At 46.0% G+C, this 25328-nt stretch overlaps 1 protein-coding gene across 1 annotated transcript in view; it reads left to right on the top strand.

The window, feature by feature from the left end:
• Positions 1–25328, top strand: part of LOC136586550 (sodium-dependent neutral amino acid transporter B(0)AT3-like) — a 77855-nt gene continuing 52527 nt past the window's right edge. Inside the window, exons 1-4 of the mRNA XM_066584686.1 lie at positions 1–130; positions 16617–16757; positions 19086–19223; positions 20712–20893. Of these exons, the coding sequence (XP_066440783.1) occupies positions 1–130; positions 16617–16757; positions 19086–19223; positions 20712–20893 (591 nt within the window). The remainder of the gene's footprint in view (positions 131–16616; positions 16758–19085; positions 19224–20711; positions 20894–25328) is intronic.

Raw genomic sequence — 25328 nt, 5'->3', positions numbered from 1 at the left:
ATGGCTAGTAATGACCGGGAGAGGCCAAAATGGGACAATAAGGTCCAGTACTTGTTGACGTGTATTGGATTTGCAGTGGGTTTAGGAAATGTATGGAGATTTCCTTACTTATGTCAGACCTATGGAGGAGGTAAGTGAGCTCAATAATATGAGCTGATACTAAATAGCTGAAAGCATGTTTCATGTTCCCGCGTTATATTTACTATTATTTGAGACGTATTGCCAGCCATATTCTTCTTTTTTTACGCATAGACAATATATCCCAATACCCAGTGCGGTCTTTACATGAAATTGTGATTTTGTATGAGGTTTGTATTGTGACCAATCTGCCTTCATTTCATATGACTAGGGCTCTGTTCACATATACACTATCAGCTTTCATTGTTCAGCTCCATCATAGGAAAATCACAGAAGCGCTAGATCTGGCACACCAAAGACATAAATGGTGACTGACAGACTTCACTAATTATAATGGAGTCTGTTGGGTTTCCATCATGGCGGACGGCAACGTACCACACAAAATAGAGTAGCATACAGAGCTTTTTATCAGATTTTGGGCTGAACCTGCGATAGAGAATCAGAACAGCCTGATGCAATCAGATCCTCGTGTGCGTGTACAGGCAGGGTTTCCTTCCAATTACATATGAATCAGTGGGTTGGCCGCTCTCACATTGATTTCAATGGGGCCCCGTAGACCTGCACTCGAATGCCACATTAAAAACACCGTGATTTTCAAGCATTGTCTGTTTTATTTTCTTGCGCTTTCACATTTTTTACCACACTTCATCACTAGAGATGAGCGAACGTGCTCGTTTAGAGCAATTACTGGAATGAGTATCGCTTTTTTCGAGCGTCTGCCTACTCGGGTGAAAAGATTCAGAGGGCGGCAGGGTGAAGTGGTGGGTAGCAGGGGGAACAGGGAGGAGCTCTCTCCCCCCCCCCCCCCCCCGCAACCCCTTGCTCACCCCAGGCGCCCCCGAATCTTTTCCCCCGAGTAGGCAGTTACTCAAAAAAAGCGATGCTCGATCCAGTAATTGCTCTAAACGGACACGTTCGCTCATTTCTATTCATCACACATTACACTGATGGGGGACATTAAAAAACACCATCAAGCGCTGTGAAATGCGTGCAATAATGCTGCTCTAAATCGCAGATAAGCGCTGTGGTTTTGAATGCGCGTTTTGTGAACTCATGTGGGAGAGCGGCCTCAAGGGGTAAGAGGGCAATAAAATAGCGTTTATCGCTCCTGTAGTTTCCTTCTGTTCAGTGACTCACTTCTGCTGAATCGCCACTTTTTTCCCCTTACAAATCCTTCTTGCAAATAATCGCAGTTCTTGAAAATAGGAAGGATAAAAGGTTTTCCTGCGACACTTATAAAAGAGGACTTACTTCACTTGGGGAGGGGTGGATATATGCCAACTCCCCCCCAAGTCCAGGTCAGCCAAACGTAACAGGGGAATCAAATGGCAGGCGATCTGCATCCAAAATTATATATTTGACAATACAAGCAGTACATACACAGGTATAGCGATAACAGCAGCGCGTTTCGGGCTGCTCTGTACACCTTTTTCAAGCCTAGTAACACTTAGAAGTCTCCTCACTTTTATAACACAGCGTCTTCATGTTGGTCTATCTCATTCGGATGACGCCACGGGGCTTCGTGAGGTCAGTGGGATGCACAGAACGTTATGCGTTCCATTTGCGGTCCATTTCCCGCGTGCGTCGTGATGGTCGTTGCAGGTCATATGCGTTTCAAACAAACGCCATATTAGTTCCTATCTATATCAGTATAGTGCGGAGATTCTATTCATTCCATGCAGTGTTTAATAGGATCGTTCCTACAGCTCGCTGTAATTAATAAAATGCATTCTTCCTTATCACTAAGGGAATATATATATATAGTTTTTCTAAAACTGTATATATAAATCGGTCATCCATAAAAAAAATATATATTTCTATTCAATCAAAGAAATATGATTTAAAAACACAATTAGTACAACATACCTACCCCAATGCTACATATTATGATAACCACCAGGATATCTATCGTCAGATTTTGGAACGCTAAATCTACCCCATCCATTACTGAGATTATTACGGACGTGAATAGTAATAGCTGGTTCGAGTATATGAATTCCTGCGCTTCCAATAAAAAGGGGAAATACATGAAAGATTGGGAAATCTGGATTCATAGCAATTTTCAGCCATACGCCAATTTGGTTCTTACTTGAACTATTCTAAGTATGCAATTTTGTGTTTTGGTTTGATGACCTGATCTACAAGTTCCTTTTTTTGTTACATATGTTTTCTCTTTACCTATATTATATTCAAGTTATGATAAGCGAACGTCTGTCTATTCTCACATTTTGTAAACATCTATGCATATATATCAGTACGATATCTGAAGATCAAATAATATAAACCAAGACTTTAATATATCTATATATATATATATAGAATTGATAATATTATATATTTAGGTATTAAACAACTGGGGAAATACCATAGAATTCAGGGGTGTCCAAAAAGTAAATAAATATGTTACTAGGTAATCTAGTTATCTAAAAGTGCCCGTATTTGATCATTCTCCAAGACTTCATTTAGCCCTCTAGGTTGTAGGGTGTCCAACATATAGATCCAATACATTTCCTTTCTTTTAAGAGTATAAAATTGCTCTAATGGAGTAATATGCATCTTACAGATTACAGACTGCGACCCTGGACCATAGGTGTGGAGCCTGGTCAGAAATGACAGGCTCCATACCAGGTGAGTCCTTGCCATATTTTACCTGGATATCTATATCATTCAATCTAGAACTAATTTATTCTGGTACTCTATATCCATATATTTTATTACTATCTCTAAATCTCGTCTTTGGAGCACGGACACAATATTTTAAATATTTCTTTCTTGAAAATAATGACAACTGGGAAGAAGGACTCTAAATAAAGATAATTTGCTTATTTCAGCTGCATTCTGGGAGTAGTAAAGAGTCACTGTGAATGGGATGATTCCTGTTTTTAGCTAGGTCCAGCTGCTCGGAGAACATCTAAATCTAGAGAGATGGTGAGGGAACACTTAACTAACTTAAATTAAGTCAAGTCTCCAGATCCAGGTGAATTACATCCTAGGATACTGAAGGAAGCAGCGGAGGTAATTGCTGAACCACTCGCCCTAATCTTTGCAAATTCCTGGAGAACAGGAGAAGTTCCAGAAGATTGGAAAAGGGCAAATGTTGTCCCTATCTCCAAAAATGGCAAGAAGGTGGATCCAGGAAACTACAGGCCTGTGAGCCTGACTTCTATACCGGGAAAGATCTTTGAACAAATTATTAAACAGCATGTATGCAAGTACTTGGATAAAAATGGAGTAATTAACCAGAGCCAACATGGGTTTGTAACAAACAAGTCATGCCAGATGAATCTAATTTCCTTCTATAATAGGATCCCTGATTTCAGGGAAACGCGGTATAGTACATCTTGACTTTAGTAAAGCATTTGACAAAGTATCTCATACCATTGTTTTAGTCCATCCTCTTCGTTTATTACTTTAGTTGCCTGCCTTTGTACCCACTCAAGGGCTGGTAAGTCCTTTTGGAGTACTGATGTGCAAAACTGTCCACAATATTCCATGTGTGGTCTGACCAGTGACTTGTACAGAGGAAAAACAATGTTCTCGTCATGCGCCCCTAGCCATGTTTTGATCCACCTCAATGATCCTATTTGCCTTGGCAGCAGCTGCCTGGCACTGGTTGCTCCAGTTAAGCTTACAGTTAACTATAATCCCCAAGTAATTTTCCATGTCAGTAATACTCGGTGGTTTCCCATTTAGTCTGTAATGGTGACATGTATTTCCTCTGCCAGTGTGCATAAACTTACATTTATCATTGTTAAACCACATTTGCAACTTTTCTGCCCAACCTCCATTTTATCCAGATCCTCTTGCAACCAACTTGTTTCCTCTCTTGTGTTAATTACTTTCCATAGTTTTGGATCATCTGCATTGATATTTTACTGTGCAATGCTTCTAACATTTTATTAATAAATATATTAAAAGAAATAGAGCCCAACACTAGCCCCTGTGGTAACCCACTAGTAACGGTGACCCCTCCAGTGATGATCCCTGGGGAACCGCACTAGTAACTGTGAGACAATCAGAGTATGTACCTTTACTAACCCTCCTCTGCTTTCTATTACCAAGCCAGCTACTTGATCTCTTACACACATTCTCACCCAGACTGAGCATTCTCATTTTATATACCAACCTTTTATGCGGCACAGTATCAAACACTTTAGAAAAGTCCAAATACACAAGATCCAGTAACTCCCCTGTCCAGTCTAGAACTTACCCCCTCGTAGAAGATCACCCTATAAATCCATGCTGATATGGAATTATACAGTTATATTCCTAAAAGGTTCTCCTGGCTGGCATCTCTTAGAAACCCTTCAAACATTTTACCCACAATAGAAGTAAGACTTACCAACCTGTAGGTTCCAGGTTCACTTTTTGACCCCTCTTTGAATATTGCCACCAAATTGACAATGCGCCAATCCAGTGGAACAGACCTGTTCCACTGGAGTCTTTAAATATAAGAAACAACAGTCAGGGTTTAGTCACACGGGCGCATCGGCACCCGTACACGGGCGCCGATGCGCCCGTGTGACTGTGCCCTTACTGCAGGAAGAAGACGGCCGTACTTCAGGACAGATGACTCCCCGCAGTGCTGAAGAAAGAACACATGACCGGCAATGAAGCCGGTCACATGTTCTTTTCTCCGGCGCTGAAGAGAGACGTCCATCCTGAAATGCGGTCGTCTCCTTCCTGCAGTAACACGAGCGCCGATGCGTCCATGTGACTAAGCCCTTAGTCTATCACATTACTTAATTCTCTCAGAACCCGAAGGTGTATGCCATCGGAACTCAGCAATTTGTCTATTTTAATCTTTTTAAGGCAGCTCTGCACTTCTTCCTGGGTTAGACTGGTGACATTTAGTGGAGAGTTTACTTTATCACTCTGCATCTCATCTGACATTTCATTTTCCTCTGTGAATATACTGGAGAAATAACTAGTAGATTTGCTTTCACCTCATTACCCTCTACAACTTTATCTACATTTTTTATTAAAGGGCCAACACTTTCAGTATTTATCGTTTTACTATTTATATAATTGAATAACAGTTATGGGTTAGTATTACTCTCCTTGGCAAGAAGTCTCATTGTCTCCATCTTTGCTGCTTTTATTTGCTTTTTATATACCGTATATACTCGAGTATTAGCCGACCCAAGTATAAGCCGAGACAATAAGTTTCACCACAAAAAACTGGTAAAACTTATTGACTCGAGTATAAGCCAAGCTATACTCGAGTATATACTAGGTAAAGTAAAAATGTAACTCTCACCTCCCAGCTGGCGTCTGTGTCCCCGGAGCAATGGTCTCCCCGGCAGTGTGGCAAGCTGCTTGAGAATTCTCCCAGCTGTCATCTTCCTGGCTCGGTTTTCAATTCCCCGCTGTCAGAGCTGTGTAAGTAAGCGCTGTGATTGGATCGAGCACCAGCCAAGCACAGCCGGCGCTCGATAAACCAATCACAGCCATTCAGTGATGTCATCCACTGAATGGCTCTGAATGATCGAGCGCCGGCTGTGATTGGATAGCGCTCGATCCAATCACAGCGCTTACGACGGGGGAATTCAAAGCTGAGCAGGGAAATGACAGCGGGAAGAATTCTCAAGCAGCTTGCCGCACTGCCGGGAGACCATCGCGCGGGGAGCACAGGTGCAGGCTGGGAGGTGAGTATTGTGGGTTTTTTGTTGTTTTTTTTTTTTACCTTACTCGAGTATAAGCTGAGGGGCTTATAAAAAATGTGCTGAAAAACTAGGCTTATACTCGAGTATATATGGTAATTTGTTTCCTTGTAGGTTTTTAGTTCCTTTTTGCTGCCTTCTTGTTTTCAAAGTTTAAACACTTTCCTTTAGCTGTTTTTTGCCCCCTTTATTAAGCCACATTGGTTCCCCCTTTTCCTATCCATTTTATTCCTTTAGCGTATGTACATTTACCATTTTTTGTCTCTACTCTTATTTCTGAGGGCATTGTCTCAGTCAATAAGGTTAAGGGCATCTCTGAGCTGATTGAACTTGACCTTCTCAAAGTTTAGCTTTTTTTTTGTAGCCCTTTTGAAAGACAAGTGGAAATTTATTATATTATGGTCATTATTTCTATTGGTTAATATTGAGTTCAAAATGGCGGTCCCTCTAATTGGGTCCTGTACATGTTGGGAAAGGTAGTTATTTGCAGAAACTTGTTACCTTTATGAGATCCACAGGCTTCAGCTTCCCATCCCAATAGTTAAAGTCTCCATAATAATTACCTCATTGTGATTTTCCCACTTCATCTATTTCCTTCATTAATACATTTCAGTAGCTTCTGTTATGTTTGATGGCCCATAGAAAACCCCCATCAGGATTGTATTATTGTTTTTTCTACCATGTATCTATACTTAGAGAGACTCCATATGTTCATCTCCCTCACATATATTTTCCCGTAGTGTAGGCTTTAAACAGGACTTTACATAAAGACAAACCCCTGCCCCTTTCAATTTTTATGGTCCCTTCTGAACAAACTGTAAGTTCACTTCCCAGTTACAGCTTTCATTCAACCAGGTCTCAGTTATTCCCACTATGTTATAGTTTTCCTCAGATATTATTACTTCCAGTTCACCAACCTCATTGGTCAGACTCCTAGCATTAGTCACCTTATTGGTCAGACTTATAGCATTACTCCTCTATTGGACATACTTCTAAGATTAGTCCCCTTATTGGACATACTTCTAGCATTAGTCACCATACAGTTTTAGAAGATTTTGGTTACTTTTTATTTTAACAGTGTCTCTATTAACTCTCCTGCCAGTTCTAACTGTACTAACCCCTCCCACTGCTGTACCCCCATTCTCATTTCTTAGTCCCAGGTCACTGTTTACACTATCTTCCACTCTGTCTCTCTGGATTTGGGGGTCTTTGCCCTAAGCTTTCATCCTAATTCGCTGAAATTGTTTTAAGGACCCCCACCTATCTCTAACTTTATCATTGGTGCCAATGTATACCATGACTGCAAGACCCTCACCAGCCCCTCCCAGTAATCTCAACTCAATCCACAATGTCAAACTCAATCTTCAGGAAGAGAACACATCGTTCGATGATCCCAGTCTTTGTGTCAGATTGCCATGTATGCCCCCCTAATACTTGAGTCTCTCACTACCAGGACCTGTTTAGCCTGCCCTGCACTCCCATTCCCCTTTTGACTAGAACAGACATCCCCATCGCGGTCAGTGGCCATGAAGTGCTGCAGCAGTGCTAATCTTGTAATAGTATCCCCCTCATCTGCCAACTTTGCTGTTTATTGATCGAGAATTAGATAAAAGAGTTCGAGAGGGGCTTGGATGTCTTTCTTAAGTGTTACAATATTAGATGTTATATCAATTATTACGTCAGAAGGGTATAATGATCCAGGGATTATTGCGATTGCCAGGTTGGAGTTGGGAAAGATTTTTTTCCCTTAAATGTGGAAAATTGGCTTCTTCCTCATTGGGTTTTTCTGCCTTCCTCTGGATCAACATTGGGGGTGGGGAGGTGGGTAATAGGCTGAACTGGATGGATATATGTCTTTTTTTGGCCTTACATACGATGTTACTGAATGCCTGCTCAGTGAGCAGCAAACTCCTTTCCATGGTACCAATGGATCTCAGTGTTGCAAGCCACACAATTAGATCCAGGATCTGGGCTTCCAAATGCGCAACATGCTCACATTTTGTACAATAGTATGCACCCTCGAACGACTGATCAAGGACCGCATACATGGCACAAGATGTACCCGGGATGGCATTGTCAGTCATGGGGCACATTGTAAATGGGGACCGTACAGATAGATTAGATAAAAGTAGTAGATGCCAAAATTCAAACAGATAAGCAATAGAGATGAGCGAGCACCAAAATGCTCGGGTGCTCGTTACTCGAGTCGAACTTTCCGCGATGCTCGAGGGTTCGTTTTGAGTAATGAACCCCATTGAAGTCAATGGGTGACTCAAGCATTTTTGTATATCGCCGATGCTCGCTAAGGTTTTCATTTGTGAAAATCTGGGAAATTCAAGAAAGTGATGGGAACGACACAGAAACGGATAGGGCAGACGAGGGGCTACATGTTGGGCTGCATCTCAAGTTCCCAGGTCCCACTATTAAGCCACAATAGCGGCAAGAGTGCCCCCTACCAACAATTTTTACTTCTGAAAAACCCTCATTAGCAAGGCATACCTTAGCTAAGCACCACACTACCTCCAACAAAGCACAATTACTGCCTGCATGACACTCCGCTGCCACTTCTCCTGGGTTACATGCTGCCCAACCCCCCCGCACGACCCAGTGTCCACAGCGCACACCAAAGTGTCCCTGCGCAGCCTTCAGCTGCCCTCATGCCACACGCTGGCCTCATAGACACACCACCCTCATGTCTATTTATAAGTGCGTCTGCCATGAGGAGGAACCGGAGGCACACACTGCAGAGGGTTGGCAGGGCCAGGCAGCGACCCTCTTTTAAAGGGGCGGGGCGATAGCCCACAATGCTGTACAGAAGCAATGAGAACTCCAATCCTGTGCCACCTCCGTCAGGAGCTGCAAACATGGGCATAGCAATGGGGAATCCATGTGCCACACAGTATTCATTCTGTCAAGGTGTCGCATAGCTCAATCCACACTGCAAGGGGAAAGCCATCAGCGCTCTGCCCCCTACCCAAGTCAGTCAGTGCCTTTGTGCCAGACAGGTCAAACACCGCAATGGGAACTAAGTTTGCACCAACAGCATAGGTGGGTCCTAGGAAACCCAATACATGAACAAAAAATTGATCTGAACGGCCAAACATGGCAGACTTGCACCGCGCCCACGACATAGGCCTCAGCCCACAGCCTTAGCAATCCTAGGCTGGAAGCGGACTTTCACTGCACCCAGGACATAGGTCTCTGCACAAACCCTCAGCAATCGCGTGCCTACAGCGGACTCCAATGCTAGCGTAGCAGTGCACGTCTCATTATTGTATTGATCCTGTAGTTTGTCCCAATGCAGTGCCCCGGATAGTAGAGCTAGTCAGATTAGTCAGACATTAGTCAGAGCTAGTCAGACATTAGTCAGATTAAATACAGCTAGGCTTTGGCCCACACTGCATGCCCCAGTCCGACCGGGGTTCTTTATAAGTAGACACAGGCAGGTACAACTCCGTGTGGACCAACAGCATGGGTGGGTCCCAGGAAGCCACCGGCGTTACAGAAAATAAATCCCATTGCATTGCCCAGCACAGCTGAGGTGACGTCAGATTAAATGCAGGTGGGCTTCGGCCCACAATGCATGCCCCAGTCTGACCGGGGTTTTTAATACATAGACACAGGCAGGTACAAATCCCTAATGTGAAGTCCGTGTGGACCCAAAGCATGGGTGGCTCCCTGGAACCCACCGGCGGTACATAAACAAATCCCATTGCAGTGCCCTGGACAGCAGAGCTAACGTTAGATACAATACAGGTGGTCTTCGGCCCACAGTGCATGCCCCAGTCAGACTGGTAACACCTTAACAGTAACCGCGTTGGTGGGAATGTGGTTGCGACTGCGGACCTAGTAGCGCGGTTTTATTTAGATGGTTTTCGGAATGTGGCCAGGATTAAGTGGGCCGTGGCGGGGGGATGGTGGGGGGCTCTCTTGTTGTGTCGTTAAAGGTGAAATTCTTGGACTGCCACCAGACGGACCAATGCAAAAGTATTTGCCAAGAATGTTTTCATTGTTGGAGGAGGAGGGGGATGTTTTTGAGGCACTACGTGTCCTCTCCACGTGTCCGTGGTTATATGCACCTTAACAGTAACCGCGTTGGTGGGAAATGGCCTCGCCGCCATCATGTCTTTGGGAAGCCTCCGTTTCCACACCCCAGTGACATAGCATTAGCAGCGGTATAGGCAGAGCCCAGAATTAGTAACATTTCAGCGGTAGCATAAGGGACAGGCCCCAGTAACATATCACTAGCAGCATTATAGGGGGAGCACAGTATTAGTTCCATTTCAGTAGTAGTAGCAGTCCAGACAGGCCCCAGTAACAATTCCGAAGCAGCAGTATAGGGGGAGCGCAGTCTTAGTTCCATTTCAGAAATAGTAGCACTCAAGACAGGCCCCAGTAACAATTCCGAAGAAGCAGTATAGGGGGAGCACAGTCTTAGTTCCATTTCAGTAATAGTAGCATTCAAGACATGCCCCAGTAACAATTCCGAAGCAGCAGTATAGGAGGAGCACAGTCTTAGTTCCATTTCAGTAATAGTAGCACTCAAGACAGGCCCCAGTAACAATTCCGAAGAAGCAGTATAGGGGGAGCACAGTCTTAGTTCCATTTCAGTAATAGTAGCACTCAAGACAGGCCCCAGTAACAATTCTGAAACAGCAGTATAGGGGGAGCACAGTCTTAGTTCCATTTAAGTAGTAGTAGTAGACAAGACAGGCCACAGTAACATTCCCGTTGCAGCAGTTTAGGGAGATAACAGTCTCTTTCACATTTCAGTAGTTGCAGTATAGACAAGGCCCCAGTTACATTTATGTAGCAAAAGTGTAGGCCAACCTCACACACCTGGCTGTACCATGAGTGCAGGCGAAGCCCATAAAAATTACTAGGATTACACTGTAGGCGAGGGCCCAAAAAAATTGGTGTACCAACAGTACTAATGTACCTCAGAAAAATTGCCCATGCCCAACCAAGAGGGCAGGTGAAACCCATTAATCGCTTTGGTTACTGTGGCTTAATTTATAACTAGGCCTAGAGGCAGCCCAGTTAAAATAAAAATTGGTTCAGGTGCAAGTTTCAACGCTTTAATGAGAATTGAAACGTATAAGCATTGTTTACAAAAGTAATATGACTGAGCCTTGTGGGCCTAAGAAAAATTGCCCGTTCGGCGTGATTACGTGAGGTTTCAGGAGGAGGAGCAGGAGGAGGAGGATGAATATAATACACAGATTGATGAAGCTAAAAGGTCCACGTTTTTGATGGTGATAGAGAACGATGCTTCCATCCGCGGGTGCAGCCTACGTATTGTTTAGGTACCGCTGCTGTCCGCTGGTGGAGAAGAGAAGTCTGGGGAAATCCAGGCTTTGTTCATCTTTATCAGTGTAAGCCTGTTGGCACTGTCAGTTGACAGGCGGGTACGCTTATCCGTGATGATTCCCCCAGCCGCACTAAACACCCTCTCTGACAAGACGCTAGCTGCAGGGCAAGCAAGCACCTCCAAGGCATGCAGCGCGAGTTCAGGCCACGTGTCCAGCTTCCACACCCAGTAGTTGTACGGAGCAGAGGCGTCACGGAGTCCGGTCGTGCGATCGGCTACGTATTCCCTCACCATCCTTTCACAGTGCTCCCGCCGACTCAGCCTTGACTGGGGAGCGGTGACACAGTCTTGCTGGGGAGCCATAAAGCTGTCAAATGCCTTGGAGAGTGTTCCCCTGCCTGCGCTGTACATGCTGCCTGATCTCCGCGCCTCCCCTGCTACCTGGCCCTCGGAACTGCGCCTTCTGCCACTAGCACTGTCGGATGGGAATTTTACCATCAGTTTGTCCGCCAGGGTCCTGTGGTATAGCATCACTCTCGAACCCCTTTCCTCTTCGGGTATGAGAGTGGAAAGGTTCTCCTTATACCGTGGGTCGAGCAGTGTGTACACCCAGTAATCCGTAGCGGCCAGAATGCGTGTAACGCGTGGGTCACGAGAAAGGCATCCTAACATGAAGTCAGCCATGTGTGCCAGGGTACCTGTACGCAACACATGGTTGTCCTCACTAGGAAGATCACTTTCAGGATCCTCCTCCTCCTCCTCAGGCCATACACGCTGAAAGGATGACAGGCAAGCAACATGGGTACCCTCAGCAGTGGGCCCGGCTGTCTCTTCCCCCTCCTCCTCATGCTCCTCCCCTCCTCCTCCTCCTCCTCAACGCGCTGAGATATAGACATGAGGGTGCTCTGACTATCCAGCGACATACTGTCTTCCCCCGCCCCCGTTTCCGAGTGCAAAGCATCTGCTTTTATGCTTTGCAGGGAACTTCTCAAGAGTTGAATGGTGACGCTAATGATTGCAGCATCGCCGCTCACCATCTGGGTAGACTCCTCAAAGTTTCCAAGGACCTGGCAGATGTCTGCCAACCAGGCCACTCTTCTGTAAAGAATTGAGGAGGCTGACTCCCACCACGCCGCCCATGTTGGAGTTGGTATTCCACTATAGCTCTACGCTGCTCATAGAGCCTGGCCAACATGTGGAGCGTAGAGTTCCACCATGTGGGCACGTCGCACAGCAGTCGGTACACTGGCAGATTAAACCAATGTTGCAGGGTCCGCAGGGTGGCAGCGTCCGTGTTGGACCTGCGGAAATGTGCGCTGAGCCGGCGCACCTTTCCGAGCAGGTCGGACAAGCGTGGCTAGCTTTTCAGAAACAGCTGAACCACCAAATTAAAGACGTGGGCCAGGCATGGCACGTGCGTGAGGCTGCCGAGCTGCAGAGCCGTCACCAGGTTACAGCCGTTGTTACACACGACCATGCCCGGTTGGAGGCTCAGCGGCGAAAGCCAGCGGTCGGTCTGCTCTGTCAGACCCTGCAGCAGTTCGTGGGCCGTGGGCCTCTTCTCTCCTGAGCTGAGTAGTTTCACCACAGCCTGCTGTCGCTTGGCCACCGCTGTGCTGCCATGCCGCGCGACACCGACTGCTGGCGACGTGCTGCTGCTGACACATCTTGATTGTGAGACAGAGGTTGCGTAGGAGGAGGGTGGTTTAGTGGAGGAAGCATACACCGCCGCAGATACCAGCACCGAGCTGGGGCCCGCAATTCTGGGGGTGGGTAGGACGTGAGCGGTCCCAGGCTCTGACTCAGTCCCAGCCTCCACTAAATTCACCCAATGTGCCGTCAGGGAGATATAGTGGCCCTGCCCGCCTGTGCTTGTCCACGTGTCTGTTGTTAAGTGGACCTTGGCAGTAACCGTGTTGGTGAGGGCGCGTACAATGTTGCGGGAGACGTAGTCGTGCAGGGCTGGGACGGCACATCGGGAAAAGTAGTGGCGACTGGGAACCGAGTAGCGCGGGGCCGCCGCCGCCATCATGTTTTTGAAAGCCTCCATTTCCACAAGCCTATACGGCAGCATCTCCAGGCTGATCAATTTGGCTATGTGCACGTTTAACGCTTGAGCGTGCGGGTGCGTGGCAGCGTACTTGCGCTTGCGCTCAAACAGTTGCGCTAGAGACGGCTGGACGGTGCGCTGAGAGACATTGCTGGATGGGGCCGAGGACAGCGGAGGTGAGCGTGTGGGTGCAGGCCGGGAGACGGTCGTGCCTGTGTCCTGAGAGGGGGGTTGGATCTCAGTGGCAGGTTGGGGCACAGGGGGAGAGGCAGTGGTGCAAACCGGAGGCGGTGAACGGCCTTCGTCCCACCTTGTAGGGTGCTTGGCCATCATATGCCTGCGCATGCTGGTGGTGGTGAGGCTGGTGGTGGTGGCTCCCCGGCTGATCTTGGCGCGACAAACCTTGCACACCACAGTTCGTCGGTCGTCTGCACTCTCAGTGAAAAACTGCCACATCTTTGACCACCTCGGCCTCTGCAGGGTGGCATGGCGCGAGGGGGCGCTTTGGGAAACAGTTGGTGGATTATTCGGTCTGGCCCTGCCTCTACCCCTGGCCACCGCACTGCCTCTTCCAACCTGCCTTGCTGCTGCACTTGCCTCCCCCTCTGAAGACCTGTCCTCAGTAGGCTTAGCAAACCAGGTGGGGTCAGTCACCTCATCGTCCAGCTGCTCTTCCTCCGAATCCTCTGTGCGCTCCTCCCTCGGACTTACTCCAATTACTACTACCTGACTGATAGACAACTGTGTCTCATCGTCATCGTCCTCCTCACCCACTGAAAGCTCTTGAGACAGTTGCCGGAAGTCCCCAGCCTCATCCCCCGGACCCCGGGAACTTTCCAAAGGTTGGGCATCGGCCACGACAAACTCCTCCGGTGGGGGAGGAACCATTGCTGCCCAATCTCGGCAGGGTCCCGAGAACAGTTCCTGGGAGTCTGCCTGCTCCTCAGAATGTGTCATTTTCATGGAGTGAGGAGGCTGGGAGGAAGGAGGAGCAGCAGCCAGAGGATTCAGAGTTGCAGCTGTGGACGGCGTAGAAGACTGGGTGGTCAATAGATTGCTGCATGCACTTTCTGCCATCCACGACAGGACCTGCTCACACTGCTCAGTTTCTAATAAAGGTCTACCGCGTGGACCCATTAATTGTGAGATGAATCTGGGGACCCCAGAAACTTGCCTCTCTCCTAATCCCGCAGCAGTCGGCTGCGATACACCTGGACGAGGAGCTCGGCCTGTGCCCACATCCTGACTTGGGCCTCCGCGTCCTCGCCCCCGTCCTCTAGGCCTACCCCTACCCCTCAGCATGGTGTATTACGAGTAGAGCAGAAACAGAACACTGTAATTAAATGTGCCGCTTATTGGCCTGTGGTTGGAGGCTGACTTCGCTTACGGAACGCACAGCAGAGCCAGGAAACAATTATGCGCAAGGCTGGGTATTAATCAGCAACTACTCCCCCCAGCAGACACGGCGTAAACTGAAGACGGTCACTGCCTGGCCAAATATAGTATATTTTTAAACTTTTTGGGAAAAATCCCACTGCCTCTGATATACACTGTATTTCGATTTCCCTGTTGGAGGCTGACTTCGCTTACGAAACGCACAGCAGAGCCAGGAAACAATTATGCGCAAGGCTGGGTATTAATCAGCGACTACTCCCCCCAGCAGACACGGCGTAAACTGAAGACGTCACTGCCAGGCCAAATATAGTATATTTTTAAACTTTTTGGGAAAAAGCCCACTGCCTCTGATATACACTGTATTTCGATTTCCCTGTTGGAGGATGACTGTGGTTACTGAAAGCCGAGTGCAGCCAGGAAACAATTATGCGCAAGGCTGGGTATTAATCACCGAATACTACCCCCAGCAGACACGCAGTAAACTGAAGACAGTCACAGGCAGGCCAAATATAGTATATTTTTCTACTTTTTGGGAAAAAGCCCACTGCCTATATAGCCAGTATACCTCTTTCCCTGTACCACTATCCCTGCCTCACCAGTACTGCCCCTATACTCTGTAAAATGACTGCAGACTGAGGACGCAATGCTCTGCACGCCCAATATCCAAAAAAAAATAAATTGTGCAACACTGCTAAAAGCAGCCTCAACAGTACTGCACACGGTCAGATGTGGCCCTAAGAAGGACCATTGGGGTTCTTCAAGACAAATATAACACCTAGCACTCTCCCTATAGCAGCAACAGCATCAGCAGCACTTTCCCTGATCTCTCTCAGCATGCATCTGTGGCGAGCCGTGGGCGGGGCAGATTTAAATACTCAGGTGTCATCTGATCTCCCCAGCCACTCACTGCAGGGGGGTGGGATAGGGCTTGAACGTCGCAGGGGGAAGTTGTAATGCCTTCCCTGTCTTTCTATTGGCCAGAAAAGCGTGCAAATTTCTCAGGGAGCGAAAGGTAATGGAGTCGAGCACCGCGTGGTGCTCGTCTCAAGTAACGAGCATCTCGAACACCCTAATACTCGAATGAGTATCAAGCTCGGATGAGTACGCTCGCTCATCGCTAATAAGCAGTAAATGAATACAAGTGACTCTTCCAAAATCCCTGAATCCAACGTCACTGATCCCAAGTCACATTTATGACGCAGTACACTTAGAATACAGCCATGGATACTCACATATATATATAGCACTTAGCTGTATTACTTCTGCTCCATTTAAAAAAGGTTAATACACCAGAATCATTATACAATAAAAAACTTGTCAGTGAATCCCATTCCGGATACGATGGTCTGCTTATACAACGCCAAGCATCAGCTTTCAACTGCCCATCATAGCAGCTCTCTGCATCTATAGCCTAAAGAATTGCACGAGGCTTCACATAAAAAAAAACTAAAGAAACCACTAAAATGTTTTGCACAAGAGAAAAACATAGACACAGAACAAGATCCAATGTAATTAGCCTGGGCGCATTACTGCCCATCCTGCTGGACCCGGCCATCTCTTTGAAATGAAGGTCGCTAATGGTGATGTTGCAATATTAACTTCTAACTTTAAAAATGTCCCCACTTCCTGTTCCTGTGTAAAGTTTAGGTTTTGATAATAAAATGAGCCTCGTGTGGTGCAGAGTGTAAGCTCTCGCCTACGACCTGAAGGTTGTAAGTTCGATCCCCAGATGATTCAGGTAGCTGGCTCAAGGTTGACTCAGCCTTCCATCCTTCTGAGGTCAGTAAAATGAGAACCCAGCTTGGTGGGCGGTCATAAGTAATAATTACCTGAAAGCGCTGCGTAATAAGTTGGTGCTATACAAATACCAAGATTTATTTTATTTTTATTTAAAACTTTATTTCATGTATATAGCTGAGGATTTTATGAGGCTTTCTTTTACTACAGTAATCCTCGTTATCTGTTTTAGGCCTCTTTCACACGGGGACCATTTCCGCTATGTGCGGATGCACCCCAACATTTATTGTCTAATATCTAACAAGAATACCTTTCTTCCCAGGGGCATTTCTAATTCCATATGGAATCGCACTTATCCTGGAAGGAATCCCGCTATTTCATCTGGAACTTGCAATTGGGCAACGATTAAGAAGAGGAAGCATAGGAGTCTGGACTGCAATTTCCCCATATTTTGGAGGAGTTGGTATGAGTTCTTATCATAATCTGTTTGGCATCATGAAGTTCTGTACGGAGTACCCGTGCTGATATTGTAGGGTATATGTCATGTGAACAGTCTGGATTACCACATATTGGGGAGATTTAGTTTTTGAGCACCATTGCCTTTTAAGAGATACATAAATCTGACCGCTAATTGTTCCAATGTCGAAGTCACTCAATTACTTCCACTGTGACTAAAATGTTCGATCCAGGAATAACTGAAGGCTCGTGGGCCCTGGGAGAAAACTCTAGCATTTCTTAACGTACCTTTAAGGTAGGTTTACATGAGACAACTGTTGAGCCATTAGCACCTGCCAGCTGTCTCACAGACTACCGCCCAACTATCGTTGCTGTGCTTTACACTGCAGCAACAGTCACTCTACGAATGGAGGCGGAGCCGGATGCAGATCGTTCTGACCCGCCAGCCTCCATTCACATGTAAACAGGTAGTCATTCATAGCTGAATGACTACCTGTTTACACGGCCTGCTAGGCTCTTGGTCTTTAGTTCTGCTAAAAACTAAGTGACTCCAACAAGTGCGCGATTAGTTGCTCAGTGCCCAGTCGGCGGCCGCTTCTCCACAGAACAATTAGCACCTGAATTTGCTGTTTCCCGCTATAATTTGGACGCTAACTGCCCCATGTAAAGCTGCTATTACACGGGATTATTGTCCCACGCATTATCACTGGAAACCACACATTCGAGTGGTAATTGTCCCGTCTACAAGCGGTCGCCAACAGGGCACTGAGCAACGAATGGAGTCACTTGGTTTTTAGCAGAACTACAAAAACGAGCGACTGTTGGGCCGTGTGAACAGAAGCTCCTGTTCACTGTGAATAGAGGCGGGCATACAATCCTCGGCCTGCTCCGCCGCCGCTCACTTGAATGATTATCTTCCCTGTGTGATAGTCACCGGTACGGCTGTCAGGCACCAGTGCGCCCAGTAGTTGTGCCATCTAAAGGTACCTCTAGGGTGTAAATATATGATTTATTCTAGTCAAGATTTCTCTCTTATTTGTTTTTTGTGGAAAATCATCACAAATACTGTGAACAAAAGAACTCATGTAAACACACCCTATACATACCCTACACACACCCTACACGCCCTATACATGCCCTATACACCCAATACACACCCTATACACCCCTATACACCCCCTATACACATCCTATACACACCCTATACACCCCTATACACGCCCAATACACACCCTATACACACCCTACACACCCTATACACACCCTATACACCCAATACACACCCTATACACCCCCTATACACAGCCTATACACATCCTATACACACCCTATACACCCCTATACACACCCAATACACACCCTATACACATCCTATACACACCCTATACACCCCTATACACGCCCAATACACACCCTACACACCCTATACACACCCTATACACCCCTATACACCCTATACACACTCTACACACACCTATACACACCCTACACATACTATACACACCCTATACACACCCTATACACCCCTATACACACCCTATAAACACGCTACACACACCTATACACACCCTACACACCCTATACACACCCTACACACACCCTATACACACCCTACACACACCCTACACACACCTTATACACACTCTATACACACCTTACATACCCTATACACACTGTATACACACCCTATACACACCCTACACACACCCTATACATACCCTACTCACACCCTACACATACCCTACACACACCCTATACACACCCTACACAAACCCTACACACCCTATACACACCCTCTACACAACCTACACACCCTATACATACCCTCTACACAACCTACACACCCTATACACCCTATACACACCCTACACACACCTATACACACCCTACACACACTATACACACCCTATAAACACCCTACACACCCCAATACATACCCTATACACACCCTACACACACCTTATACACACTCTATACACACCTTACATACCCTATACACACCCTATACACACTCTATACACACCATATACACACCCTGCACACACCCTATGCACACTGTATACACACCCTATACACACCCTACACACACCCTACACACACCCTATACACACCCTCTACACAACCTACACACCCTATACACCCTATACACACCCTATACACACCCTACACAAACCCTACACACCCTATACATACCCTCTACACAACCTACACACCCTATACACCCTATACACACCCTACACACCCAAATGATGAATACACAGATTGTATATCACTTTTGTTTACTGCTTGCATACTTCATAGTCTTTTCCCAATATATTTATCTTCTTTTTTTCAGGTATTGTTTCACTGCTTGTTTCTTTTTTGGTGGGAGTATATTATAATACAGTTATCGCCTGGATTCTTTGGTATTTTTTCAATTCGTTTCAAGACCCACTTCCTTGGAGTTATTGTCATACTAATTTAAACATAACAGGTACAGTAGTAGCAACATATTCCATCCTCCAAGATAGAATCCTAGACTGGTAGAGTTGGAAGGGACCTCCAGGGTCATCAGGTCCAACCCCCTGCTCAGTGCAGGATTCACTAAATCATGCCAGACAGATATCTGTCCAGCCTTTGTTTGAACACTTCCATTGAAGGAGAACTCCTCACCTCCCGTGGTAACCTGTTCCACTCATTGATCCCCCTCCCTGTCTAATATCTAATTTGTGGCTTCTCCCTTTCAGTTTCATCCCATTGCTTCTAGTCTTTCCTTGTGCAGATGAGAATAGGGCTGATCCCTCTGCACTGTGACAGCCCTTCAGATATTTGTAGACTGCTATTAAGTCTCCTCTCAGCCTTCTCTTCTGCAAGTTAAACATTTCAAGATCTTTTAACTCTTCCTCATAGGACATGATTTGCAGACCGCTCACCATCTTGGTAACTCTTCTCTGAACTTGTTTCAGTTTGTCGGTATCTTTTTGAAATTGAGGTGCCGAGAACTGGACACATTATTCCAGATGAGGACTGACTAAGGAAGAGTAGAGTGGTGTAGTCACCTTACGTGATCTAGACTCTATGCTTCTCTTAATGCATCCCAGAATTGTATTTGCCTTGTTTGCTGCTGCATCACATTGTTGACTCATGTTCAGTCTATGATCTATTAGTATACCCAAGTCTTTTTCACATGTGCTGCTGCTTAGCCCAATCCCTCCCATTCTGTATGTGCTTTTTTCATTTGCCCAGATGTAGGACTTTGCATTTTTCCTTGTTAAATACCATTCTGTTAGTCGCTGCCCACTGTTCAAGCTTTTCTAGATCTTTTTGAATACTCTCTCACTCTCTTCCCTAGTGTTAGCTATCCCTCCTAGCTTTGTGTTGTTGGCAAATTTGATCAGTTTCCCATCAACTCTGTCCTCCAGATCATTTATAAAAATGTTGAACAACACTGGGCCCAGCACAGAGCCTTGTGGTACCCCACTTGATACATTCTTCCACTTGGATGTCCAGCCATTTATGACCACTCTCTGAGTACGATCACTAAGCCAGTTGTGAAACCACCTAACAGTTTCCTTGTCGATCCCATATTTGGTATGCATGTTGTGCGTGGAGAACTTGAGCACAACTCACATTGAACAGCACAGACATCCATCTGAGAACTGTTCAATCTACTCACACACAATACACATTGCATGTCTTAAATTGCTCATGTGAATTACCTTATGGGTTGTAGTGGGCCATGTACTGTCCATGGAATATGCAGACAGCACAAACCCTGAAAATAGAGCCATGGGCCATTGGGCTAGATGTTTCTCCATAGATATTGTTTTGTGAATATATATGTCAGTTCACTCAAATTAACTAAACTGTATGTTGTAGAAAAATGTGAAACCTCCCATATATATTGAATATATAATACCATAAATAAATTCATAACTTTAAGAAAGAGAAGAATTAAACTGTGTGATACTGATTCTTCTAGGTGACGACGAGGAGTGCGCCCAAAGTGGCCCAGTTAATTATTTTTGGTATAGAAAAACATTAAATATAACTTCATCTATAAAAACCAATGGAGATCTGCAGTGGTGGATGGTGGTATCTCTGGCAGCTGCCTGGGGAGCTGTATATCTATGCATAATAAGAGGGATTCAATCTTCAGGAAAGGTAAGTTACCTATTAATGTACCATGTACATGCAAAAAAACGCGTGAATGCAGGTCCGTGCATTGTTTTCAATGGAGCAGCGGCTGAAAACAATGGTCTCCGGCCCCCTGCATTGTTTTTCAGGGAAGGGCTTTACATATAAGCCCTTCCCTGAAAAACAAAAATTTTAGTGTAAAAAAAAAGAAATAAATGAAAAATAAACTTACCTGTCTGCCGCTGCCGTGTCCCCTGCGGGGATGCAGAACACATCTGCAGCATGCGGCAGATGTTTCCTTCATTCCCGCTAGTAAAAAGAATTCCCTGCTGCTGCACCTGCCACATCTATGACAGATGAATTCTTCAATTCTCTACCACAGCTGTCACACATGTCATCTGCGGTAGAGAATTCTGCTGCTGGCACCCCATCAATTGATTTCAAGGAAGGGCTTTAAATATAAGCCCTTCTCTGAAAATCCAGTAAAAGTGCTGTAAAAAACAAAAAAATAGATACTCACCTCCCTTCAGCTGCCGGGGCTCAGCCGTGTCTTCTCCTGCTGTCCCCTGCACTGTGGTGCTGATCTATCAGCAGACGGGGATTTAAAATCCCCGCCTGCTGAAAGAGCTGAATGTGATTGGCTGAGGTGCTACCAAAATTATTTTTGCTGCATTTTTTCTCCATGACATATAGGGCGATTTTTCATATTTTTTCTTTTGTTTTATTGAGGGTAAAGATTAAAGGGGTTGTCCCACGGCAGCAAGTGGGTCTATACACTTCTGTATGGCCATATTAATGCACTTTGTAATATACATTGTGCATTAATTATGAGCCATACAGAAGTTATAAAAAGTTTTTTACTTACCTGCTCCGTTGCTGGCGTCCTCGTCTCCATGGTGCCGACTAATTTTCGCCCTCCGATGGCCAAATTAGCCGCGCTTGCGCAGTCCGGGTCTTCTGCTTTCTTCTATGGAGCCTTTCGTGCAGGATGCCGGCTCCGTGTAGCTCCGCCCCGTCACGTGCCGATTCCAGCCAATCAGGAGGCTGGAATCGGCAATGGACCGCACAGAAGAGCTGCGGTCCACGGAGGAAGAGGATTCCGGCGGCCATCTTCACAGGTAAGTATAGAAGTCACCGGAGCGTGGGGATTAAGGTAAGCGCTCCGGTAAGCTTTCTGTACGTCCCTGCATCGGGGTTGTCTCGCGCCGAACGGGGGGGGGGTTGAAAAAAAAAAAACCCGTTTCGGCGCGGGACAACCCCTTTAAGGATAACAAAACAGGTTTTTTTATTTCTAGTTTATTTATGCTAAAATAAAGTACAGGAATTTGTTCCTCATTTTGTTTTGGACGTTTTGATATATAATATGTATGGTTTGGGATTACAGGGCGCATACGACAACTGTTTTGGTTGGCGTCGGCTTTGGGTCATTTTCTTTTTTATGTGTATATTTTTATTTTATTCTTTTTTACTTATTTTTGTAAGTGTAGTTGTACCATCTATACCCCCATGACGTCCTGTAAGCCTTTGGGGCTTATCCACAATGTCTGTTTTTTGTTTTTTTTTATTTCATACTTTTCCACTGTAGCTGGGGCATCCATAGGATCCCCCTGTAGTGACAATAGTCACTAGCAGAGTTGATCTTGGTCTGCTAGGACCCTGCAGCTCTGCTGTGCCAGGGGGCTTCTGGCAGTCATGTGATCGCCGGGTCACATAGTGGAGCTAACATTTCTGCCTTCTCTCTTTACTACATTGCAGTCATTGAGTACTATGGAGCCTGGAAAGTAGAAGGCATGAGCAGTTAAAAACTGCTTTTCCCTTCTCCTCCAAGTCCTCAGCTGTGTCTGACAGCCGAGGACCCGACCTGCTCCTGCTTGATTGCCGGAGCAGAGTATTTTATTGTCATATTTTTCTATCGGCCAGGATTAAAGCCCAGGACCAAGCGCTCGTATATGTACTCCACTTGGTCCTTAAGGGGTTTACATAACAAATTAAAGTATACTCACCACTCCAGTCTCCCCCCAGTCCAGCACCACTATTCCTGGTGTTCCCTCAGGGCTCTATTGACTTTGGTTGTAGTGGTGACATATATGGAATGTCATCACTGCATAGCCAAGTAAGGACGGCAGCAGAGGTGCTGGCAGTAACCGTACCTTTACAAAGGTCAATAGTCGCTCAGCAATTCAGGCAATTGTTGTCCCGTGTACACATGGCCTCTGACACGGCACTGAGCCAGAAGTTGCTCAGTTGACACTAGTTGTTCCGTTTCAGCTCAGTGTAAGCAGCAGATATTCAGTCTATGAGCGAGTCCTGTTCCTATGATTGGAGGCGGGCAGCCGATCCCCGGCCCGCTCCGGCTTCACTCACTTAAAGGACCATCACTCATAGCCGCTGCCACAGCTGTGAGTCGCTCATGCGTCTGACAGCCACACTGTGTGAGGATACCTAAAGTAAAGCTTAGTTTGTTATTTTTAACTATTTGCTGCCCTCTCAAATATCTTTCTAGAGCATGGAGGAGCCCCTTTACAGCACCACGGTGGGAGGTGTTAGGTCTTCGTTGTCTCATTAAAGTCCTGTAGTAAGTTGCCAGTGTGTGAAAATATAAAATAAAGACTAAAACACATTAAAAAGTAAAGAAAAAACTTTTTCCATTTTTCCCATAAAGCATCATTGCTATTGCCGTGTCTTTAATAGTCTGAACTGTTCAAACATGGAATTATTTATCCTGCATGGTGAATGCCGTTCAAATCAATAGAAAAACTATAAGCAATGCCAGAATTGTGGGGTTTTTGTCTTCCCCAAAAAAACAAAATATATAAAGTGATCAAAAACCCATATGTACCCTGTTAGGGCTCCGGCACGCTTTTTTTCACGCGATATCACTGTGTTTTTGTAACGCAAATGTCAATTGGACTTTCTAATGTTAAAAACGCATCACACAAAAATGCAAGTTTGTGCTTTGCGATTATCCAATGGATAACGCCAATCGCATAAAATTAAACAGAAAGTGAAAAAAGGTAAAGTTTCAGCTCCCCTCATGGATTGGCAGCTGAAAATACTCGCTCCGGTCCTCGGTGATGTCCTAAGGCGATCTGAACCTGCCGCAGGCTTCTGTGCATGTGCTGATGTGGCGCGCATGCACAAAAGCCCATAGAGCCCAGCAAATTAAAAACCTCCCTGCGCCCAGCTGTCAAAGCTAGTCGAGTGCAGAGAGATGTCACCAGGGCCACTGTATGCGGTACCTGGTCACATGATCACTGTTATCCATCGGATAACAGCGATCATAAACAGTTAAAAAAAGTTTTTAAAAAAGTTTAAAAAGTTAAAGTTTCATCTTCCCTCACAGATCATATCCACGAGGGGAGATGAAATTACATACCTAAGTACCCAGATGGGATCTTTATCTGCAGACACTACCCCGGCTTCTGCACATGCGCCCGTCAGCAAAATGACGGACGCATGTACAAAAGTTGAGGACTGCCCAGGAAATGTTGAATCTCCCTGCTCCTGGCTACCTTAGGGGTCCGTGGTGAGCAGTCCCTGGTCACATGACCCCCATTATCCAATGGATAATGGCAATCATATAAAAGTTTTAAAAAAGTTGAAGTTTCATCTCCCCTCCCCAATTCGATCGGTGAGAGGAGATGAAACGTCTTACCAGAGGCTTCCGCATTTGAACCCCAATGCAAACCTCTTCCACAGATCTTCCCCGGCTTCTGCACATGCGCTCACCATCAAAATGCCGGACACACGCGCAGGAGCCGGGGAGGGCCCGGGAAATTTGAAATCTCCTTACTCCTGCAGCCCATATGCAACCACATTGTATATGGGCTGCGGGTTCCCACGTCATAGCTAGGTGACAGCGTGGGAAATACAAACAAAAAAAGGTGTACTGCGCATGACCACCTTTGTGAGTATGCAGTTATGTGCAGTACATTACACAGCACCATGGCCGGGCTCACAGCTGGGATCCACTATGGGCCTCCACAAGTGGATTCCATATACGGCCGTGTGAGCCCGACATTATTCAGACCGCTACCTGTAATACGTAATTTACAAGAAGCCCCGGGAACGTTCGTCTTCCTGCAGTTCCAGGAGCAGCTTGTTGAGCGCCTTCTGTGTGAGACCCCCGCACCTCAGCAAGATTACAAAGCCTTATAGAGTGTCTCTTTACACCCCATCCCCGCCGCTGAGGTCAAGAAATACCCCCCAGAAAAGCATGAGAGGAGGAGGGATACCGGGTTTTCTTGCCCCGCGTGCCCATCCCAACCAGCCTCCGTAATTACCCCTGTTTTCAGACATACCACACAGTATACATTATTACTTTTATTTAAGATTTAGGGAATGCCAAAAAGGAGGGGGAGGGGGGATTATTTTTAGGGAGTATTTTTTTTATGCACACTTGAGCAATGAGGACTGGAATTTATTCAGTTGTGTCCTGAAATCCAATAGGTGTTCCCTCCAT

Source organism: Eleutherodactylus coqui, chromosome 12, assembly GCF_035609145.1.
Source record: "Eleutherodactylus coqui strain aEleCoq1 chromosome 12, aEleCoq1.hap1, whole genome shotgun sequence".
In the NCBI taxonomy this organism is placed as follows: domain Eukaryota; kingdom Metazoa; phylum Chordata; class Amphibia; order Anura; family Eleutherodactylidae; genus Eleutherodactylus; species Eleutherodactylus coqui.
This window is presented reverse-complemented; position numbering and strand designations above follow the sequence as displayed.